This window comes from Myotis daubentonii, chromosome 3, assembly GCF_963259705.1.
Source record: "Myotis daubentonii chromosome 3, mMyoDau2.1, whole genome shotgun sequence".
Classification (NCBI taxonomy): domain Eukaryota; kingdom Metazoa; phylum Chordata; class Mammalia; order Chiroptera; family Vespertilionidae; genus Myotis; species Myotis daubentonii.
In genome coordinates this window covers 20,614,056-20,636,098 of record NC_081842.1, presented here as the reverse complement: position 1 = coordinate 20,636,098, position 22,043 = coordinate 20,614,056, and the positions used below count along the sequence as shown (strand labels likewise).

Sequence of the window (22,043 nt, the reverse complement as noted above, 5' to 3'; positions counted from 1 at the left end):
GACATAGGTCCCAACTGAGTGTCTCAGCTTTTAGACTCTCTTTGACCAGGAGTCAGCCATGATGGAATTGGATTTATGTGTGAGATTACAGATGGGCCTTATCTGATGAACAACTCCAGATGATGGGGAGAGGCTGAGAGACCATCAGTCCTCATACAACTCAACAACAGTGCTACTTACAAGAACTGATGTCCTTGTGTGCAAGGGATGGGGAAGTATAGCTCTTCTGACTTTGGTCTGTACTTTAACCTCAGAAAATCTGGTATTTCTAGAGAAAGGAGAGTGAGGCACTGAAGAGGGTTGGGTTTCTTCCCGCGACAATTTCACTCAAATCCCTTCATATAGAAAGAAGGCTTATGTTTTAAAGAGCTAGCAGTGGAGAGTCTAGTGTCTTTTTTGTTATTTGCACTAGTCATTCTTCATTTCTGGTTCTTCAGCTGCTGTAACAGGATAGAAATTAAATGACTCAAAGATAGTTGTTCTCTTCATAGCTGGATGCTCCTATTGCTCTGACTACTATCATTTAGAAATGTTTTCAGTTTAAGAAAATATCCACAGAAACATATTTTAAGTTATTCATCATAATGGCGGTAGTGATAAAGGAGAAAAGGGTAAGAATATCCAGGGTTAGTTTGAAACTATATGTTCAATATTCATAGTAACTTTAGGGAGGACTTGTGGAAATGAGTCTATTAAAATCTCAAGTAAAAAGAGATGGTGAGCCTGGCCTGCATGACTCAGTGGTTGAGCATCGACCTATGAACCAGGTCATGTTTCAGTTCCCCATCAGGGCACATGCCAGGCTTGTGGGCTCAATCCCCAGATTTCTCTCTCATCATTGATGTCCCTCTCTCCCTTCCTCTCTGAAATCAATAAAACTATATATATATATATATAAAAGATGGTGATATGTAAGCATATTCATAATAGCCCCAACTGGAAACTTCTCAGGTGCATGGATTAACTGTAGTATAGTCACACACTAAAGCATCAGTCAGCAATGAGAATGAAGGATCCACAAACAAATGCACCTCACAAATGTAATGCTGAATCTCACAAATGTAATGCTGAATGAGAGAAGCCAGACACAAAAGAATACATGCTGGTTGATTCTATTTACATAAGAGACAAAAACAGCAAATCTAATGTGTGACATTAGAAGTCAGGGCAGCAGTTGTCCTTGGAGGAGTGAAGTGACGGTTGGGAGCAGGGGTTTCTTGGTGGTTGGTAATGTTTGATAACTTACAGGGCTGTGTTCAGTTGGAGAAAGTTCACTGAGCTGCACATTAATGCTTTATGAAATGTTTGTATTTAAGTTATATTTCAATAACACTTTTCAAGAAGCAGGAAAAACCAATAAGCAGGAAAAATACGAAAATTTCAGTTTCATGTTTTGTCAGGAAAAATAAAGATTTTTGGAAGTGTACTTGTTTTGTAAAATATTAATCAAGTAATGAAATGAACTAAAGTCGTGAACAGGATAGGAAAAGAATGTTAAAAGATTGAGCTCCTATCAGAGACTAAACAATCCCCTCCCAGAACTCTAAGCAAGTTAGAAATTTAGAAGCAGGTCTGTTGGAGACGGTAGTACAGAAGCCCCTCTAGCCAAAAAATGCACTTTCCAGAGCTAAATGGCAGCCGCAACAACCGTAGTGAGCAGTGGATTCACAATCTCAATTTATTATCAAAATATTTCCATCAGGTAACAAATCTGAAAGGATAAGGAGATGTGGAGCTACATAGATGCAGGTTTGCCCTTTCATTTCAGCCACCTAAGGGACAGGTTGAATTTGGAAAATCCTGCTTGTAAACCACAAGTCTTATGTATCTTTAGACAACCGTCCAATGGCAATGTTTAAGCCAAAGTGTGTACTTAAAGCTTTTCATCAATATGATTGATAAGTTTAAAAAGTCTCAAATGTTCATCTGTACATCGCTTTACAGATCTTGGTTCATAACTATTTATCTCAGTCTGAAACTTCAATAGTCAATGATTACCTATAATAACAATTACTTAGTCATAAATGTAGTCAACAATTAAATATAAAAATTATTTATACATTGCTACAAATTTCTTAAAAAGACCAAGTTTTGACAAGAGAGAGAGAGAGAGAGAGAGAAAGAGAGAGAGAGAGAGAGAGAGAGAGAGAGAGAGAACAAGAAATTGCTTAGAAAATTGCAAGAAACCTCAAGAATATCGTTATCAGTCAAAACAGGTACAACAAAACACAGTTTTAGACATTTCATTTTAGCCCTAAGTACTTAAAATAAAATGATCTCAGAATGCATAACTGATGACTGGAAAAGTTAGTTTAAAACTACATAAGTCCCAAGGCCCCAATATGTATAAGAATTCTTTGGAAGAGATTTGAAGGAGCATAAATGTTGCAAATATAAATACAAATAAGTACTTCGACAATGTGTTTTTCACTCCCGGGTCACTGATGTGTGTTAGGTGCCAATTGTATTCTTCAACTTTTTCTTTCTTCCTTGGATTAGAAATCCTTCTCTAATAATGGTTACCACTCTTCAAGAGACAACATCACACTGGCAGATCATACGAGAAACAGAAATGAACGGTAATACTATCTTCAGAGATTAAGCATTATTTACACAGTGAGAAGTGATTGATTTGATAGACAATAGACACCCTCGTCCCTCCACCCTTTTCTAGAATAACCTAACTTCATTTTTATCCTGATGCTCTCATCTCTCTCAGGTATCCCTGTGCATAATAACAGTGAGCTCTATGGCCCAGTCTCTGGGATAGAGTTGTCCATTTCTGTGGTGTTGGCGAGTCTAGCCAAGGGCTGCGCTGCTTCTTTTGAAGATCACCACACCCGGCATTTCTTTTCTGGATTCATGTATGAATTCCTGGGGCAATGAAAGGCTTCTGCAAACTCAGGGGAGTTCTGCAAAGTCCCAATGATCCTGTGAAACAAATGGAAGTCACCATCAGCATTTGACACCCATGCCCATACCACATGGTAGGGCTATAGCATTTCTCTATTAGGCCAAGTAAGTGATTTAGAATATAGTTTAAAAAAAAAAGAAAGAAACTGGTAGAATGAGTTCATTCTTCTCATTAACGGAATTTTTAAATGGAGAGGTTAACAAAGTATAGGAGTTAAGGGAACAGATGTTGAAGACAGACGGTATGGTTTGAATCCTGGTTATGACTTATTTATTTAGCCTCTCTGTGCCTCGGTTTCCTTTTCTGTAAAATGCATATAATAATAGTACTTGGATCTTAAGGTTCTCATGGGGAATTAATTTATAAACATTCTATACACATTTGTAACATAAATGCATAATTCATATTTGGAATTGTAGTTAATATAAGGAGAGTTTGGTCAAAGAATAAAATCATGACTTTTCATGATATCTTGAAAGGGCTCACATGGTAACTTAAATATAAGAGACTTTAAACAGATATTAGTTGATTTGATTTAATAGGGAAGGCAACAATTATTATCTATTATTCCAAAAGAACTCCATAAATATCAGAAACTGGATCCAGCCTGAATAACTGGAAAGGGCTGGCAAAATGCCAAGCTCTTCTTATCTCTGACCCTGATGGGCAAAACAACAGGGTCCACCCTACCATTGGCACCAAGCAGCATCTGAGGGGAGAGACAGGTCAGTACGGTGATGCAGGGGTGATGTTTTCCCATCAACCCGGAAACCCCTCCTTCCCTTCTCTGCCCACAGAGACCATGGCCACACCCACCTTGGGTTGGAAGGAGGAGAGCAGACTGGAGTCATGTAAGGCTAGGAGCATATGACCTAAGAGTACCTTCTAACCTACTGCGATCTCCAACACAGATGCATTAACATGTGTAACTGTGAGCATGTCTGCCCCCCTAACCCACTCTCCACTCGGCACACAGAGTAATCTTTAAAATATAGGTCACATTCCAGAATTCCCTGACTTAAAACCTTCCAGGCGTTGGAGGAAATTCAACCTCCTCACCACGGTCTCCAACATCCTGATGGCTCCAGCCTACCATCCCTGCCTCCTCACGGTACATTTCCCTTCCTGTTCCTCATGGGGATGACACTGACCTATTCCATTCCTTACAATGGCCAAGCTCCTCTTCAAAATACTGTCCCTTTTGGGTCCCCCTCCCTGTGCTAGCCCTATCACAGAGTTATTTGTTCTTTCTTTCCTGACATACCCACTACACTGTAATCTCTGTGAGGGCAAAATATTATGTCTTCCTTGCTCCTGCTGTACCCCAAAGCCTGGGACACTGCATGCATATGCAGGGCTCAGTACGCACTAGATGAATGAGCCTGTTGCCTGATCATGGCAGTTACATGCAGGAGTGATAGGGCATTATGAAGAAAAACACTGTTTAGTATTTTTGTTGTTTGCTCGCTATTATAGACCAACTGGGATGGAAAGAAAGCATTTCCCTATCCTCATTCTAGGAAAGAAGGACCCATATCCCATTTCTCAAAGTCTGACTTCCTAATGTGTCACTCATGACCCCGTCAACTATCTCTCAATCCCCCAACCTGACTCCCCTAGCTTTCGGGGAGGATGTAAACTTCAGGGAGGAATCCTCCTGGTATGGGGTTGGGGGTCAAGAAGGGATGGAAGCCAGAGCTGAGGAACTGACATTTATTAGTCCACTTGAGAGAGAGAAGGCTGGCCCACTGCCAGGAGCCTGAGGAGGGGCCAGTCCAGTAACGGTGGGTGGTGTCAATGACAGGATATGCCTCCACTCTGAGCAGGGCCCCGATAGGATGGTGTGTGGCTGGTGGGCGACTTGAACATCAATACTGGTGGCTGCTGTGGCCCTTGCCCATGACCATTGGAAGGAGACAGAGCCACCTGACTTCAGATGGAGCCCTGGGACTGTAAGAGTGTCAGCTGTGAGCACAGCAGGGTGGAGGCTCTTCCCTACTTTCTCGGTTCATGTGATGCTGTGGATTCCTGTATAGCCCCAGAAAGAGTACACTGAAAACTACTGAAATTCAATGTCTCACCTCCTGATGTCCAGTGGGAGCTCAGAGCTTGAATTAATTTGATATAAAAGTAACAATAATAAAAGGGTGTCGTTCCTTACATCTGAAAGTTCAGAACAAATTCACTTGATACATGGTCAAAAATGATTGTGTGTGTAGGAATGAAAGGATTTAGACACCAGGGATTTGTACAGGTCCTTAGTCTATATTCTAGGCTCATGGAGAGAGCTTTGATTCCTTTACTGCAGGGGTGGGGAACCTTTTTTCTGCCAAGGGCCATTTGGATATTGATAACATCATTCACAGGCCATACAAAATTATCAACTTAAAAATTAGCCTGCTATATTTGGTCAAATATTCAATTAACTCACCTCTAATGCCTTGGCAGGGCCAGACCAATGATTTTATGGGCTGTATTTGGCCCACAGTCCAGACATTCCCCACCCCGGATTTTAATCCAATCCCTTTCCCACTTTAGGAAGCCTTATCTCTGACTGGGGAACAGTCATCACGGTGGCTGACTGCCCCACAAGCTTCTGGATGAACTGACAGAAAAGCACCCGAGAGCCACTGACTTGAAGAGCAGCTCTTTTTTGTCTTTATTTTATTAAATATTTTGTCAGCCCTGGCCAGTTTGGTTAAGTGGTTAGAGTGTTGGCCCATGGACTGAAGGGTCATGGGTTCGATTCCCTGGTCAAGGGCATGTACTTCGGTTGCAGGTTCAATCCCCAGCCCTATTCGGGGTTCAAGCAGGAGGCAACCAAGAATGTGTCTCCTCTCTCTCTCTCTCTCTCTCTCTCTCTCTCTCTCTCTCTCCCCACTTCCACTCTAAAAAAACAATAAGAAAAAATCTTCCTTCTTCAGGTGAGGATCAATATAAAAAATAAAATAAAAAATAAGTATTATTTTCAAAGGATTGTGTCTTAGATATAATTATATGGGACAAGTACTTGAGTCTAAACCTATGACTTCTTCTACATTTCCCTTAAAAGCATTAAGAAAATTAAAAAGGAAAGAACCACACTACAAAACAGGAAGGTGTTCACAGAACATCACTAGCAACAGCAGTCAACCCAACGCACACTCAGCTCTTGGCCTCCATTCCATGTCCTCTCTTTCCAGCCAAAGGCTTCACTTAGATAATTTGATTCTGAATAAATTAGGCCAACAACATACCTCAGTTTCATTTACTTTTCTAGGATTCTAGTTACTGCTTGGTTGTTTATAACACCAAATCTTTGGGTGGATGACATAAGTACTCTATTTCAAAAAGTGGATACATTATTAATAAAAAATGAATCCTATCTCTGAGTGTGGGATCACATCGCATTAATATTACATAGACTACTTACATAATTTCATGCTATAAGAAAACTACATACTTGTTTATAATAACAGAATATAATAAAGGCTTTTATTATTTCTCAAGTGATTTGCTTGAAATGTTTACTTTATTACATAAACTATTTTATTATTCTGCTGCTGTTTATTCTCTTAGCAAATAATCACTTATATTAAAAACATCTATAGATGGAAGGATGGGGAATTGGAAGAAGGTGATCAAAAGGTACAAGCAATTATAGATGTTAGCTGATCCTATTGTGGTAATCATTTCATAATATATGTAAATCAAGGAATCATGCTATGTGCCTAAAATTTATATAGTGATGTATACCAGTATGTCCTAATAAAACTGGAAAGCATAAAAACAAAAATAACATCTAAGATATATGGAGTTGAATATCACTTGACCAAGAATGGACTTTGTATCTTACAATTTATCTGACTACTCCTGTCTGCAATTAACTGGATTTTTGAATTAATGAATGAGCTTTTTGCAATTAATGGGTCCACTGACAATTTTTTATTACTTCTTTTAAATGAATGACTTGGCTACAAGATTAACTAGCTTCATTCATGAATAAACTATCCAATCTTTGCCATTAACTAAGATTCATAATTCTTTTAAAGTAGGGTCACATTGATCAGCATGTGTTCCACTATAAATTGGTAAAGAAGTAAAGAGATTCTGAGGTAAGGGCTGAAAATTAATCATTACTAATGGGAATTCAACAAGGCTCACTGAAATCCACTGATATTTACAAAATATCAGAAACCAATGCTAGTATTTAAGATAGATGGAGAAAACCTCAGTATTTCAAAGAAGGTTTAGCTTAAGCACGCTAAATCATGGAACCATAAAGAACAAAATAGCCATGGTACTTGAAAATCCTATATAATAAAAGCCTAATATGCTAAATGTCTGGTCATCAGGTCGTTCGTTCAACCAATCAGAGCGTAATATGCAAATGAAATGCTCAGGCCGCTCAACCGCTCTCTATGACATGCACTGACCACCAGGGGGCAGACAGTTGACTGGTCGAACAGTAGCTATGACATGCACTGACCACCAGGGGGCAGACAGCTGACTAGTCAAACAGTAGCTATGACATGCACTGACCACCAGGGGGCAGACAGTTGACTGGTCAACCAGTTGCTATGACGTACACTGACAATCAGGGAGCAGATGCTCCAACCAGTAGGTTAGCTTGCTGTTGCTGGTGGGGTCTGGCTGATCAGGACTGAGTGAGATGGGCTGGACACTCCCTGGAGCCCTCCCACAGTCCTGCCTCAGCTGGCCAACCTCCCGCATCCCTCCCCAGCCCCAATCATGCACCAGTGGGGTCCCTTGGCCTGGCCTGCACCCTCCCACAATCCAGGACCCCTCGGGGGATGTCGGAGAGCCAGTTTCATCCCGATCCTGCAGGCCAGGCAGAGGGACCCCATTGGTATATGAATTTGTGCACCGAGCTTCTAGTGTCTGCATAAAACCCTAGAAAGGATATTCTTTCAAAAGAATTAGAAAGTTGTGGAAAATATTTCTTGCTTTATTAGTTGGGTTTGTTTTCTGAGGTTTTTTTTTTTTTTTTTTTCTGACTAGAAAAATATCAAGCAATCTAAGCATCTAAATTAGCACCATTACTATTTAGGTAGAATACAACACAGGTATAATTTGGTCTATTTTGACTTGCTTTGAAAATATTACCATATCTTCTATATTATGTAGGAATATTCCATCTAAATAACTTTATAAACACATTTACAGCTTATGTAGTAAATATTATCATAACAACCATTCCCTGAAGTGACTGAAAGAAGTCATTAAATTGCAAATTCTAGAATATCAAGGGGAAATGTTTTGTTTTAAATACGAATAGTTTAGAAGCTCATTTAAAAGTACATAAGACTTTAGAAAGAATAGAGCAAGTATAGCTTAGACCTAACAAATTATTTTATAGATTTAGCTCTATCGCAAATATAATTCACCTTTTTGTTTTCCATACTGCGACTGTGTAAGCATAAGAGTAAAAAACCTCCTATGTTTCAAGCATTTCTACATAAACCACTGTACACAATCTTTCAATAGCAACTCCATGTCTCTTAGTTTTCAAAGTTCTTTAAAAAATATGTTTTACTTTGTACAGCCAGGAAGCAGCCTGTTTCCAAAACTAAATGTAACCTCAACCTTTTGCCAAGGAAATCCCTTTTTCTCCAGAGAAAATAATTTCCTTGACAAAAAGTTGGCATTCCATTTACCCTTTAAAAAACAACAACACATACTTCTCTTATTATGAATGAAAAATAGTCACAGAGACATCTTTTAGGTCAGAAAAAAAAATGAAAGTCGCAAATAATTTTATGTATTTATACTAAATACATATTTTTACAAATACAAAATTCTACAGCAAATTATATTAAAACTATTTCCAGTTTATAATTGGTGGTAGAAAAGTTACATATTTACCTACATGTCACTTAACCAGCAATCAGTGATTAACGTGTTGAACTATCCAGACATAAGAAATGAACAACAGAACGTACTTGACCGTCAGGAAAGGTGGAATGTTGCAAAGTCCATATGCTTTATTCACAGAAATTCTTATTCTGCTCATACCTTTCTTATTTAAAACCAATCCTAGTACCAGTTTTCAAACACAAATATGAAGTAGGTACTTCAGAAACATTAACATTAATCCTCCTAGCAACTCTCATAATTTAATCCTCATTTTATATATCAAGAAATTGAGACCCAGAGGTTAAGTAACAGTTTGTAAATGGCAGAGAAATGGTTGGAATTTAAGGGTTTCTTACTTCAAAGCTTACGTTCACTTTTTAGCATACAAGCTAAAGGATGTTTTCGGAGCTAATCAGAATGGGGGAATGGGATGGCCAAAAGCAGGCAATGGAGTGACAGGAAAGAGAATTAGGGAAGAAACAAATAGAAAAACACTAGTAAAGAGCCAAAATCAAAATTCGAAAAGCATCACCATTAGTGGCTTTAGTGTAGGAATAAATAGCTCCCCATACACTAGCTTTGGAGGACTTCACTAAACTAATAAACAGTGAAACCATAACTATTAGTCATAACAATAGTCTGTGTCATCAAGAAAAAACACACACTGTTTTGTTCAGGATGTTGTGTTAATAAGGCAGGAAGGTAGAAAATACATTTTAAACAGAGAAGTTTTTAACCCAGTGGTTAAGATAAAAATGTTAATACCCAAGAGACAAAATTTAGCTATCAAATAATTAATGTGCAGTCTCCTTTCTCCAAGGACCCCAGATGTAACAGGTATTACAATAATGTTACTTAAATTTACTTAGGTTTTTATGGATATACTAGAGTCCTAGTGCACGGATTCGTGCACCAGTGGGGTCCCTTCGGCCTGGCCTGCAGGGATCAGGCCAAAACTGGCTCTCTGAGAGAAACTGGGTCCTGGGTTGTGAGAGAGCGCAGGCCAGGCCAAGGGACCCCACCGGTGCAGGATTGGGGCTGGGGAGGTACCACAGGAGGGCTCCAGGGCATGTCTGGCCCATCTTGCCCAGTCCTGACTGGCCAGACCCCAGTTGCAAGCTAACCTACTGGTTGGAGCATCTGCCCCCTGGTGGTCAGTGCACGTCATAGCTACTGGTCGAACAGTCGCTTAGGCTTTTATATATATAGATGCCTTAGGCCATAGGGATATGTGTGGCAGAACTTCAAAATTCAATTGTTATGGTGGTTACTAATTTGCATGAGCTTATAACTGCTCTCTATTATCCTCAGAGAGCAATTATAAGATTCTTACATCTTAACTTCCAAAGATTTCAGAAGAAAAAAGAGAACTTTTAAAAATTGAAACTAAGCCCTAGCAGGCTTGGCTCAGTGGATAAAGCATCAGCCTGTGGACCGAAGGCTCCCGGGTTTGATTCCGGCCAAGGGCACGTACACGCCTGGGTTGCGGGCTCGATCCCCAATGGGGGGCAAGCAGGAGGCAGCCGATCAATGATTCTCTCTCATCATTGATGTTTCTATCTCTCTCTCCTCCCTTTCTCCCTGAAATCAATAAAGAAATATATTAAAAAAAAATTGAAACTAAAAGTTACTTGGCTAAAACATAATGTCAATTGATCTAGTGACTTTTGTTGCTGGTTACCTAAAAAGCAGTTTATTCGGATATCTTAGCAAGACTAAATTTAGCTTGGATTATACACAAAACGAACATACAATAAACAGTTATTGAGTGAATGAATTTTGAAAGAAATGTTAAGGCAAATATAAATGCTGCTGCTGCTAATGATCATATTAGGACAACACGAATTTTTAAATGTGGTATTTTATTGTTTCATATTTGGATGTGGGCTTTCCCTAGGAGTGAATGATATGGGCACTGTGCTCATGTTTATTTAGGAAGTGCTTTTGAAATTCAGCCCATTAGTTCCCTTTTGTTTTCAGACTCTGTTTTCCAATCACCCTACAAGATTTTAAATTTATGTTTCAGATAGTCTTGCCTGAGAAAAGTTGTTGCTGATCAGAAGGGTTGAAGTCCCTGTGGAGCGGGTAGCATCAGGAATTTAGTCCTAAAACAGCTAGATAGGGATCTAGGCTTTCACATTCAAATGCTGGTTAGAGTGATTCTCTTTCAATCCAATGTTCTCAAAGATTTTCTGATTTGAGAAGGGTTTTAGATTCTTCTAACTCATTCTCCCACCATGCAGAGCATTTTAATCCATCATCCTTGACAGGCTGTTCTCGGACCTCTGCTTCAAGGTACTCTCTCCTGGAGCTTTGGAGATAACTTTATTCCATGACGTACAAGCTCTAATTACTGGAGAGTTTCCCTTTATGCTGAACGAAAATCTTTCTTTGGCATAGCTACTCATGGGTCCTAAGCCTAAACCTTTTACAGCCTTTTAGAAATGTGCTGTGCTACCTTTAAATAGAGCCACTGTTCTGAGGTGACATCTTTATTGGAATTCATCAAGCACTGAACCTAGGTCACATATATTCTGAGGAACAGAGCAGTGAAGGCTATGCTTGTGTAAACATGACATTTACCTGATCTGCTCCATTGATCCTATCTGTAACCCTCAAAAGAGAAGAAAACAACAACACTGGATTTCCAAATTTTATAGAGTCAGAATTAGAAAAGGCCAATTTCCAAACTCAGAACTAATGGAGCCAATATTAGAGCACCTTGGCTGCTGTTCAAATCCACATACCTGAAATTGCCTGGACTGTGGACATCTGTTTTAATGGAGTTGACTGCATACTCTGGCCTGTAGGTCCCACACCACACCTAGGATAGGAATAGAAAAAGGAAATTTTGTGCTTAAGTTTAATCAAGGGTACTAGTTACTTGTTTGGGCAGGCTGAGAAAAAAGCAAACTTCCTACTGCAAAAATTAAATTGGAATTCTGCATTCCTTAACCATTTCCTCTTTAAATACTGTTCAATGATAGGCAACCAGGAGCATAGGCAACGAGGAGCATAATTATCATTGATATAATCTGACAGTCTGTTATACACAATAAAATTTAGTCAAGTCAAACGATCTGCCACAATTGATTAAATCAAGAAAACTCAGCATGCATTATCTAACTTACTATAAAATTATAACTCAAAATGATTTTCATATCTATCAATCAAGAATGGTAGCATACCTGAGCGAAGTTCAAAAAGAAGAGTTGTTTGTGATTTAGGTCAAGTCCAGGAAGTAATTTTTCTTCGCCATTCTTTTTAACATAATTTTGATAGGCCTAGGCAGTTAGTGAAACAGAAACATGATGTTTAGCATTTACAAATTTATATATAAATCTATGCAAAAGACCATGTAACAGGTAATTAACTTTTTGTATCAGAATCATCATAATATACTTAGATATGGCAACCTACAACTATTTCATGGATTAGAAAGAAAACTAGAATTCACTCACAAATGCTTTGAAAAAACAGGGTAATGATTAACAAATGAGAAGAGTTCAGCACACATCAAATGACCAACAAATGTCAGTTATCAATGGATGACTTAAATAAGCAATGAAAAGCTTATGTAAATGTTGTTCTACTGATAGATGGATAAGTCTAGCTAGTTGGAAGAATGAATTGCCAAGAGAGTCTGTAATTGCTATATTTAGCTTAGTTACTACTCTTAGCAAAATATACTCATAGCAGACTTTGTTTGGGTGATTCTTGCCAAAAGTTAAGGGATTCTCTTAAGATCCATTAGAGGCCTAATATCCTATGACTCTAAAAATAAGAATGAGCAATTATTTTGGCTCCCTGAAGACAAGACAAAACAAAGTGAACTTCAGTTACATTAGAAAAATGGAATTTAGGTTATTTGAATGTCAAAAAGTGATCTCAAGTCAAGAGGATTTATGGACACTTGAAAAATGTAGTGTTCTTCTACTTAAATATACTTTAAGGAAGGAATTGACAACTACATTTTTGAGATGAGTCATTTCCAATTTATTACAAAGGAAAGTGACCAATTAGATAAGCAGAAAATATATTTCATTTCTTTCTATTTGCCATTATCATAGATTTATTGAGTCTCTACTAAGTAAAAATGCTGGGTAAATGGGGAATACTTGAGACTGCTCTTTCTTAGGGAGTTCACAATCTAGTAGGGGACAGAGCATTAGATATTATAATTTTATGCATAATAAAATATTTGCACAAATTTATTTTGCTGCATTGTAATTCTGTACTTATTCTAGATGGGCATCTCCATGGAAGTACCAACAGCCCAGACTTTGACTGGATTTTTAAATCAGTGATTCTTATTCTGGCAGTATATAAGAATAACTACAGGAGTATTAAGAGTACCAATGCCTTCCTCTTCTAGGCAAGATGGAGTGACAGGGACAGGGTAAACAACACTCCCACTAAAACAACCAAATGATGGAAAAAACATATAAAACAATGGCTTGCATTACACTGGACACTGGGAAAAGGGGGAGTAATCTCTCTGAGATGGTGAACAAATAAGATGAGCCCTGTGATTGCCCCAGCTTATTGCCTTCAGTGTTTCCAGGCTACAACATAGAGAAAGGAGAACCCATCAGAGTCCAAGGGACTCCTAGGGTTGAGGACAAAAAGTTCAGGGATACCAAGGACAGGGCGCTGAAGAAGAGAAAACTGCATGGATAAGAGGATCTCAAGTGATCAGATGGCTCTCTCGAATATTCACCTGAGTATGTGGGTATGCATGTGAGCAAACTACTCAGTACTAGTGAAGGAACCATGGCCAAGGATTAGAGATAAAAATGTCTGGTATGCACACCTAACAAAAGTGAAAGACCTCAAGATTCACACAGTAGGGTCTTGCCTCAGCAGTGGAGAATAATCGTCTTTAGACCGAGCAATTCCCTAGTCCCACTTAACAAGTTATAGAACCAAGACCCAACAGGACCACCAGACCATTTCTGAGGAATTTAACTGGGTCTTAGAATAAAGCTAAAAAATATAGGAAAGCAAAAATATTCAGCTCTCAAAGATTGTAAAATGCCCAATGTCTGGCATCCAGTAAAAGAAAAACTACCAAGCATTCAAAGCAGCAGCAATTTACCATCTCCCAGGACTTGACGGGGATTCGTTCTTTAGGAAACTTTGCTGTCAGTGTAATCTCCCAAGTCTCACACTCTGATAATCCGTCCATGTTCACTGCCAGGTCACAGGCCCCACTGTCCTCTCTCTCACATAGTTCTGGTGCTTCCTCTTCTTTCCTGATCCAACTACTGAGCCTCTCCTCCTCTTCCTTAACCCACAGTTCATTTATAAATGGTTTATGTTGAACAAATAACCTTACATCCTCATCCACTCCATGGAACATTCCCCTTATCATGGGGACACCTTGTCAAGTAGACTCTGCTCCTTCTCCCACATCTGGGCTACCTCAGGGGTGGAAGAAGCACTCAACATTACCCTCGCTCCTCATTGTTGCTTTCAAGACCAGTATTCCTCCACTCTTTGTGCAAATCCCTGCTTTTTCTTGTGCCTCCTCCTTCAATCCTTGTTTAAATGACCGAGTAATGATATCATTTAGGGAGGGTTCACAGCTTTATCTTTAGCACTGAGAATAGTGCCAAACACAGAGTAAAGTCCTCATTGAGTATTTGTTGAATGCATGAGTTAATGGAAGGCTAAATGAGGATCTAAGGAACTCTTTGTGATAAACTTCTCTGGCCATAATAATTTGGATGACTAAAAGGCCATATGCCGAAACCGTATCACTTAGTCCTTCAGTGTATCATTGTGAATGAACTGTGGTTTATGCTGATTATAGTTCCTCAACACTTCTTCACTTGTGAAACTGAAGGTCCTGTTTGGAACATGGATCAATGATTCTGAAATAATTCTTTTTATGGGGTCTCTTTTGTCATAAATTTATTTCAGAGATTATTACTTAGAGAAAGGTTGCCTCCTCTGTGGACTAGCCTATCTCCTTATTTTCGTTGATATAATGCTCTGCGTTCCTTCTTCTCAGCTTCATGTGTTCAGCTCAGTCGCAACTGCATTGTCCCTGCTGGTTAGCATATTTACCATCCCCTTTCTCCTTATATTTTCCATTTTAATCTTTTGTTGCTTACATTATGTGTCTTTTGCAAAAGGCTTTGAATGAGTGAGTGAATGAATGAATGAATGAATGAATATGATAAATATACATCCAACCACTAAAATGGGAAAAATATTATTACTCACTCTGTATGCTTGGCCAATACCTCCATTATCAGCAATGTTTTCTCCCAGGGTATTAATTCCATTGATCTGTTAAAAACAAAAAGCAAAAAAGACCCTTAACTACATTCTGATTGTTAAAAAGCATCAGTAATTCACTTAAGATTTGATATATCTAAAACTTTTCAAGAGAATGCTGATGACATACATGCTGTCCACCTGCTAGGTCCCAGGAGAAGTTTCCGTACTGGTACACCATGCATTCGGATTGGTCTTTGAAATTATTTGCAGACTGTTGTGTCCACCAATCAACAAGGTCTCCATCCTTGTTAAAATTTCTGCCTAGAATATATTTATTCAAGTACAATGAGAACTCATTACATCAAAAATTACAATAAGATATTTTTCATTCTAAGTGCCAGAACTGAAATACCACTGTGTGAGAGGACATTAAAGTGAACACATAATGAGAGGAACTGTTATTCTTTCTCATTCAGAGTTGATGACATCTGGACTGCCAGGATTTTGTTTGCTGATGTGCCTTTGTGTTAATTCAGATAGTTCACCGACCTGGCTCTTAAGATCTCAGCTGACGCCGCCAGATAAACATTTCTGAAATAATGCCTTATATCTGTTAGATGGTTTCTACTGAAACCATGTCTGTTTCATTTGGTATTTTGAGATTTTAAAAGGTCAATATTTTCATTCTGGCATTCATTTCATACCTCAAACTCTCATGACATATGGTGGACTCAGTTTCCCTCTACTTCAAGTACAAAGAAAAAGTCACCTTTCCTCCTGGAGCTTTCCTGCTAACCCTAAATACATTGATCTTTTCCTTTTGTGAGATATATTTATCGATGTCATTTGATTTGATACTGAGTTTTATTATCATCTTTTTAATAGTTATCCATGATGTAGTAAGAAAATGGCTATGAAGACAAACTAGCTGAACTCACATCCTCGTTCCACCAATTTCTAGCTTTGTGGCTTTAAGTGAGTCTTTTATGTATCTCTCTTTTTTCCCCATTAATAAATGGAAATAGTATTAGTATCTACCTGTGAAGACTACTGTATAGCTCATTGAGTTAACAGACACTTAGTGAGTCCTTTTCAAAATTGTGCCCTTCACATCTCCTTTCCTTTCTCTGGATCTCTAAAGGTCTAGCTAAGGTGTAATTATTTTCTCTTTATTGTTCTCTTTCTATTTTCTTTCTCCTTGCAAACCAATATTTGGCATAGCTTCAACTATCACCTCTTTACATATCTCCTGACTTTATTACTTTTCTTCTCAGTTTCACTGAAACTCTAAATCTATTTTGCCAATCAAAAAACCATTTTGCATTATGCAAATATTTAAGTGCCCCCTGTTTGCAAGGCCTAAACTAGGTAGTAGGTTAAGATGAAAGAAAAAAAAAGAAGTCACACAAGCCGTTTAAGACTCTTAGACTTATGGGCACCTTAATGTTTAATTTTTTATATCTCATTTTAAGATGTGGACCTTGCCCTCTGAAAGTCTGGAGAACTAAGACATAAAAACTCATAAAATAAGACTAAATATTATCATCAGTGTTTTCTAAATGTGAATATTTGCTTTATTCTGTCAGGGCTTACCTCACTACTAGAAATTTCTGATCTTCTTAAGCAACAATTTAAAAGGAACACTATAAGTGTGGTGATTATTAAGCCAGTGATACATGGATGAATGTTATTTTTGTATTGCTAAATTATAATAGCTCTTAATCAGGTTTCTGAGGCTATATCTCCGCCAAAGGAATGTCAAGTGTACTTTACCACTGTCATCGAAGCCGTGGGTAATTTCATGTCCTATGACCATGCCGATGCCCCCGTAGTTCAACGATTTAGACTGCTGGGCACTGAAGAAGGGGGGCTGCAGGATGCCAGCCGGGAAGACTACAAGGAAAGAAGATGGTTAAGGATTACTTGTGGCTTTATTTTGGGATGACAGGCCTGGAGTTGGCTTCTTGCCTGCTTAACTGTTTTCTAGTATGTCCCATTTCATTTAATTACATACAAAAATCTTTTGTGATAGAAACACATGCAAGTCTTTTATTATTGATAACAAAGAGTTCATCCCAGAGTGACACCATTAATCTGTGATTTAGAACCATAATCTACTTGACAGTCTTAGTAAGATTGTTTTCTGCCAAAAGGAGTTTAAAGCAAGGGGTAATTATCATCTTCAATCAGAAGGTCTTTTCCCCACTGTAAATATTTGGGGGAAATAGTTACTTAATATCACAAGTTTCATTTTTAATGTTAGCTCTAACATTTTATCCAACTTTAATGGCTTACTAAATAAATAGAGCCTCTCAATGGAAGGTATCTCCAATCGCATACCTGTATTTTACTTTCATCAAGAAATCTATGACTGTGTATTTCCTTTATGATTGTTGTTCTTTTTCTTTACTGGCCCACCTCCTACCCCCCAACACCTCAACTATTAGCCCTTGGAGAACAGAGATTTGTGTTTATTTTTGAGTTGAGTTTTTTTTCAGTTCACTATCTCCAGCACTTAAAACAAGGATAGTGCTTGGAACATTCTAGGTGCTTAGAAAAGAAGTTAAACAAATTAATAACCTTCTCTATATATAAAAGCCTAAGCGACCATTACGACCGGTCAACTGGTCGCTATGATGTGCAATGACCACCAGGGGGCAGACACTTAATGCAGGAGCTTCCCCCTGGTGGTCAGTGCACTCCCACAGCCAACCTCTAGTGGCCGGCCAACCTCCCTCGGTCCCTCTCCTCAGCTGGCCAGCCCTGATGGCCCCAATGGGGACTGGGTGGGACTGGGGGAGATGACCCTGATCGGCCCCAATCTCACCGGCCAGGCCAAGGGACCCCACCCATGCACAAATTCATGCAGCAGGCCTCTAGTAATAAATAAGTGAATAAGTTTACTACGGTGTCCTAAAGACTTTAGTAAATAACAATTTTATAAGTATACTCTGACATCTACATTAACTTGTTAACTTTCTACACTTAGATGTCTTATTGTTTAAATTTCATGTGTCAAACATAGAACTCCTCATTTTCCCCTGTAAGCCATCACTCTTTTGACTTTATTATTTCTATTCACGGCATTTGAGGGGTCTCAATTCACCTAAAGTGAACATTTTCTGCTTATCTCAGATGCCTCCTTTCTTTAACAAAGTCATACACAGTCTGCTTAGTAAAAGAATGGATCATAAAAAATAAAAAAGAAAAAAGAATGGATCATGCAGCACAGCTGGGTGTGGCTCAGCAGATGATCATCGACCCAGGAACCAAGAGGTCACTGATTCGATTCCCAGTTCGGGCATATGTCCAGGTTGCAAGCTCGATCCCTAGTAGGGGGCATGCTGGAGGCAGCCAATCGATGATTCTCTCTCATCGTTGATGTTTCTATCTCTCTCTTCCTTTCCTTTCCTCTCCGAAATAAATAAAAAAAGAAAAGAATGGATCATCCACCTCCCTTCTAGGAGCGGCTCTTCTGTTTTTCTCCTCCTATCAGCCTTACCCACACCATCCTCGTTCACACTCTCATTCCTTGCCTTAGAATTTCCTTACCTTAGAATTAATTTCCTAATTGCTCTTACCACTTCCTATCTCACCCACCTATAATGTATCCTAAATCTAATCTATCCTGCAGCAGATTGAAGTGCAACTTGACTCATTACCACTTCCCTGCTAAAAAGCCTTGCACGGCTTACAGCTCTCTAAGGAAACGCCAATGCTTTTTGCCTGGTCTGGCTCCACAGCCCTCTCCTACTTGCCTGCCTCCCTCATGCAACTCCCTTTAGTTCACAGTGCTCATAATTTAGTAACTTTATTTTTCATGTTTGAAAACTCTAGCATCCACTGAATAACTGAAACATTATGTTCTGGAACAAAAAATATCATTAGTATATCTATCTGGTTGCAAAGCCATGGGCCACCTCTATGTGGGATACCAGGAGCACATAAGAAGTGCCCTGACCTTAAAAAATTTAATATCTAGTCAGCACCGAGTAGCAAATATTGGGGTGGATATAACATAGGTTTGCATGTGTTTCAGGGGTAAAAATTAGATATTTACAGAGACTTTTAAAATACACTGGGCAATCTAAGTGATCCCCAGACATCTGAAAAAAATCTGTAAAGTTGCTATAGCATTCAAAATGACCAAATAACAACAAAAATACTTTTGTCCTTGGTGAATTTTGATGAAAGTTATACCTCATATGTGGCTGCCTAAGCTATCAACAGTGCCAAGAAATAACTTTTAGCTTAAAGTATAAAAATCACGTGTGGTACTTTATTAACTGAAAGTGAACATTATCTCCCACACTATGTACTCTGATTAAAATCCACCCATTATATAAATGCTCTTATGAAACGTGCTAGCAAGACTAAACGTTATCTGTAAAGATCCTGCTGCTTTAATTATACCCTAATATGCCATTCTTCAGGCGAGTGATAAGATTTTTATGGCTCCTATTAAATACTAGTCTTCAAGTTCAGCTTTGCAAATGATGATTTCTCCTTTTTCTCTGTCAGCTAAACCTCTATGATGAGGCTTTATGCCATTAGCCTTATCACTCTTACTAGGAGACTTCACAACTCTTCATAATAACCAACTGCTTAGTTGTGCATATTTTATGGATGTCAACAAGCTAGTTAATTAAATAAGTCATTAGTCCATGAAACAAAAGACTAGGCTTCTCCCTGCTCCCTCCCCCTCACTTCCCTGGTTCATGTTTCTAAGGCTGCAAACAATTCAAATTTACAATCTTTGATATAAAGTTCATGATTATAATTAGGTAACATCAATTTTTGGTATAAAAATTAAATTCTTTTTATATTAAATATTTGGAAATATTTACTCTTAATTTTCAAGTCTGAAAATAAGACTCCTAAGAATGAATGAGACAACTTTAAAAAACTTTCTTATCTCACAATAGTCATGGACCATTCAGGCTGGATAAACTAAATATAAATAATCTACAGATTTCCTAAAGTTTAAAAAAAAATTTGGTTGTTAATGAAAAAGGAGAATGCAGCAGAAGAAGTAAGTATTCCCTTCTGACATGATCATTTCCTTGGATGAGATTTTAAGGTTTAATGAGATGATTGAATATTGCCTAGAACTTACAGGGGAATATTTGACAGCAGGAAAGGTTTCCAGAGCTCCATGGAGCAAATATGCAAGGAATAGAAACCAGTGAGTGAATTAAATACTTTCCGTGTGCTTTGCTGCCATGGAAGATAACTATTTTTTAGTTGATGTGAATTGGTGGGATGCATAAAAATTGGAAGGTAGCCTACATGTATGAATTATGACAAAAGGTAGCAACTGAATTAAAAAGGAGAAATTATTACTATGAATAACTCCCTGTATGATAATAAAACATGCTATTTTTTTTAACCATAACATAAGAAAAACAATCCCATGCGATATTGTATGCAATTTAATTGGGGTATTTGTGTGAAGGTGGAAGGGTCATCTATGACACACATGTTATTTTATACCAATTCTAATTCTATAATGCACATGATACCAAATCCATGAAGACAATGTGGCAAACATTATATATTTGTGTATGTATACACACACACACACACACACACACACACACACTTTTATCAAGAAGTAAGAGGGAAATCAGGACATTCAATTATTTTTAGTTAAGACAATCCTCACTTTGAAGATTTCAATGAATTGTCAAAAGAGAAAACGTTTCATATCAAAGATTTCTCCTCTCAAATGACACTTTCCCTTTCTCTGAACTGCTATTATTAGCAGAGAAGCGTATGAAAAGAAGTTAACAATTTTTTTAAATTTGGTATTTCCTTCAGATGATTTTATCTTAAGAATCTTAAAAAAAGTCTTTCTTATATATTAAGAATGGGTATTGCAGCCAATTCTTGATTATTCAGAGGTTAATGGTCTACTTTGTGAAATGTTTTCTTTTAGCTGTGTGCTTGTTTGGTTTGAGGGCATTAAATACAAAATGGGAACATTCCCAAGTCTTCTCTGATAAGAGAATCTCTGACGTGGACCAATTTTGAGCCAGCTCCAGAAATATGGGGTAATTCAGAGCCAAACAAGGATCTGTCTGGGCGTGACCTATGTGGACCTGCTCTAGAGGAGAGCTGAAGACGAGCGAGGTCTTATGGAGGGTCTGACTGGCTCTTCTCATTGGCCTGGCTCAGCACTAGGTCTGAGAGGATTCGGGGCCCTTCCTGAGTTGGATTAAAATAAAGCTATATCCCTTAGTCTGGCCTAACACAGAACCAAAATCCAGGCTGCCTTACTTTGCCTTGGGATTCCATTAAAGGTTACTTATCCCATATAAGTCCAAGTCTAGAATGAACTAGATGTTACACTGACAGAATTACTGAGCATCAAAAAGAGGTCTTCATGCCCGGCTGGCATGGCTCAGTGGTTGAGCATTGGCCTATGAACCAGGAGGTCACGGTTCATTCCCGTTCAGGGCACATGCCTGGGCTGTGGGGCTCCATCCCCAGAGTGGGGTCTGCGGGAGGCAGCCGATCAATGATTCTATCTCATCATTGATGTTTCTTTCTCTCTCTCTCTCTCCTTTCCTCTCTGAAATCAATAAAAATATATATATATATTTTTTTTAAAAAAAAGAGGACTTCAAAGTAAAGACTCTTTAGCAATAAAAGCACTTCTAAGAAATGGTTTCTAGGACCACGTTACAAAGGATAAACAGGTTCCGAGTTGATCATTAAACAGGCTCTGGTCTGAGTTTAGGTAATCATTCCACTAGCTGGGATGTGTATGCGCCCAGAAAAGACTTTGAGCTAATTGATTTTAACCTGGTGCACATGCCTTACTTATTATCTACATGTTATATAAAAACAAACTTTTCTGATTATCCATCATTTGCATGTCACATACCAAAATAAATTCCAGCTGGGTTAAAGATTAACTCAAAAACCATAAAAAATACAAAAGAAAATGCCGATAACTTCTTAATTAGAAATAAACCATTTAACTAAAAATGAGAGTATTGCTTTAAAAAACTACTTAATATGATTTGTACTGATTTAAAAT

The 22,043-nt window shown here is 38.3% G+C and overlaps 1 protein-coding gene across 4 annotated transcripts in view; it reads right to left on the bottom strand.

Annotated features, from left to right (window-relative positions):
• Positions 1 to 1,660: 1,660 nt before the first annotated feature.
• Positions 1,661 to 22,043, bottom strand: part of MME (membrane metalloendopeptidase) — a 96,297-nt gene continuing 75,914 nt past the window's right edge. For all 4 annotated transcript variants that reach the window (XM_059686857.1, XM_059686859.1, XM_059686860.1 and 1 more), the window contains exons 18-23: positions 16,772 to 16,891; positions 15,186 to 15,319; positions 15,002 to 15,067; positions 11,959 to 12,054; positions 11,518 to 11,594; positions 1,661 to 2,931 (exon numbers count right to left, since the gene is read on the bottom strand). In XM_059686857.1, coding sequence (XP_059542840.1) covers positions 2,832 to 2,931; positions 11,518 to 11,594; positions 11,959 to 12,054; positions 15,002 to 15,067; positions 15,186 to 15,319; positions 16,772 to 16,891 — 593 coding nt within the window. In that variant the 3' untranslated portion in view covers positions 1,661 to 2,831. The remainder of the gene's footprint in view (positions 2,932 to 11,517; positions 11,595 to 11,958; positions 12,055 to 15,001; positions 15,068 to 15,185; positions 15,320 to 16,771; positions 16,892 to 22,043) is intronic.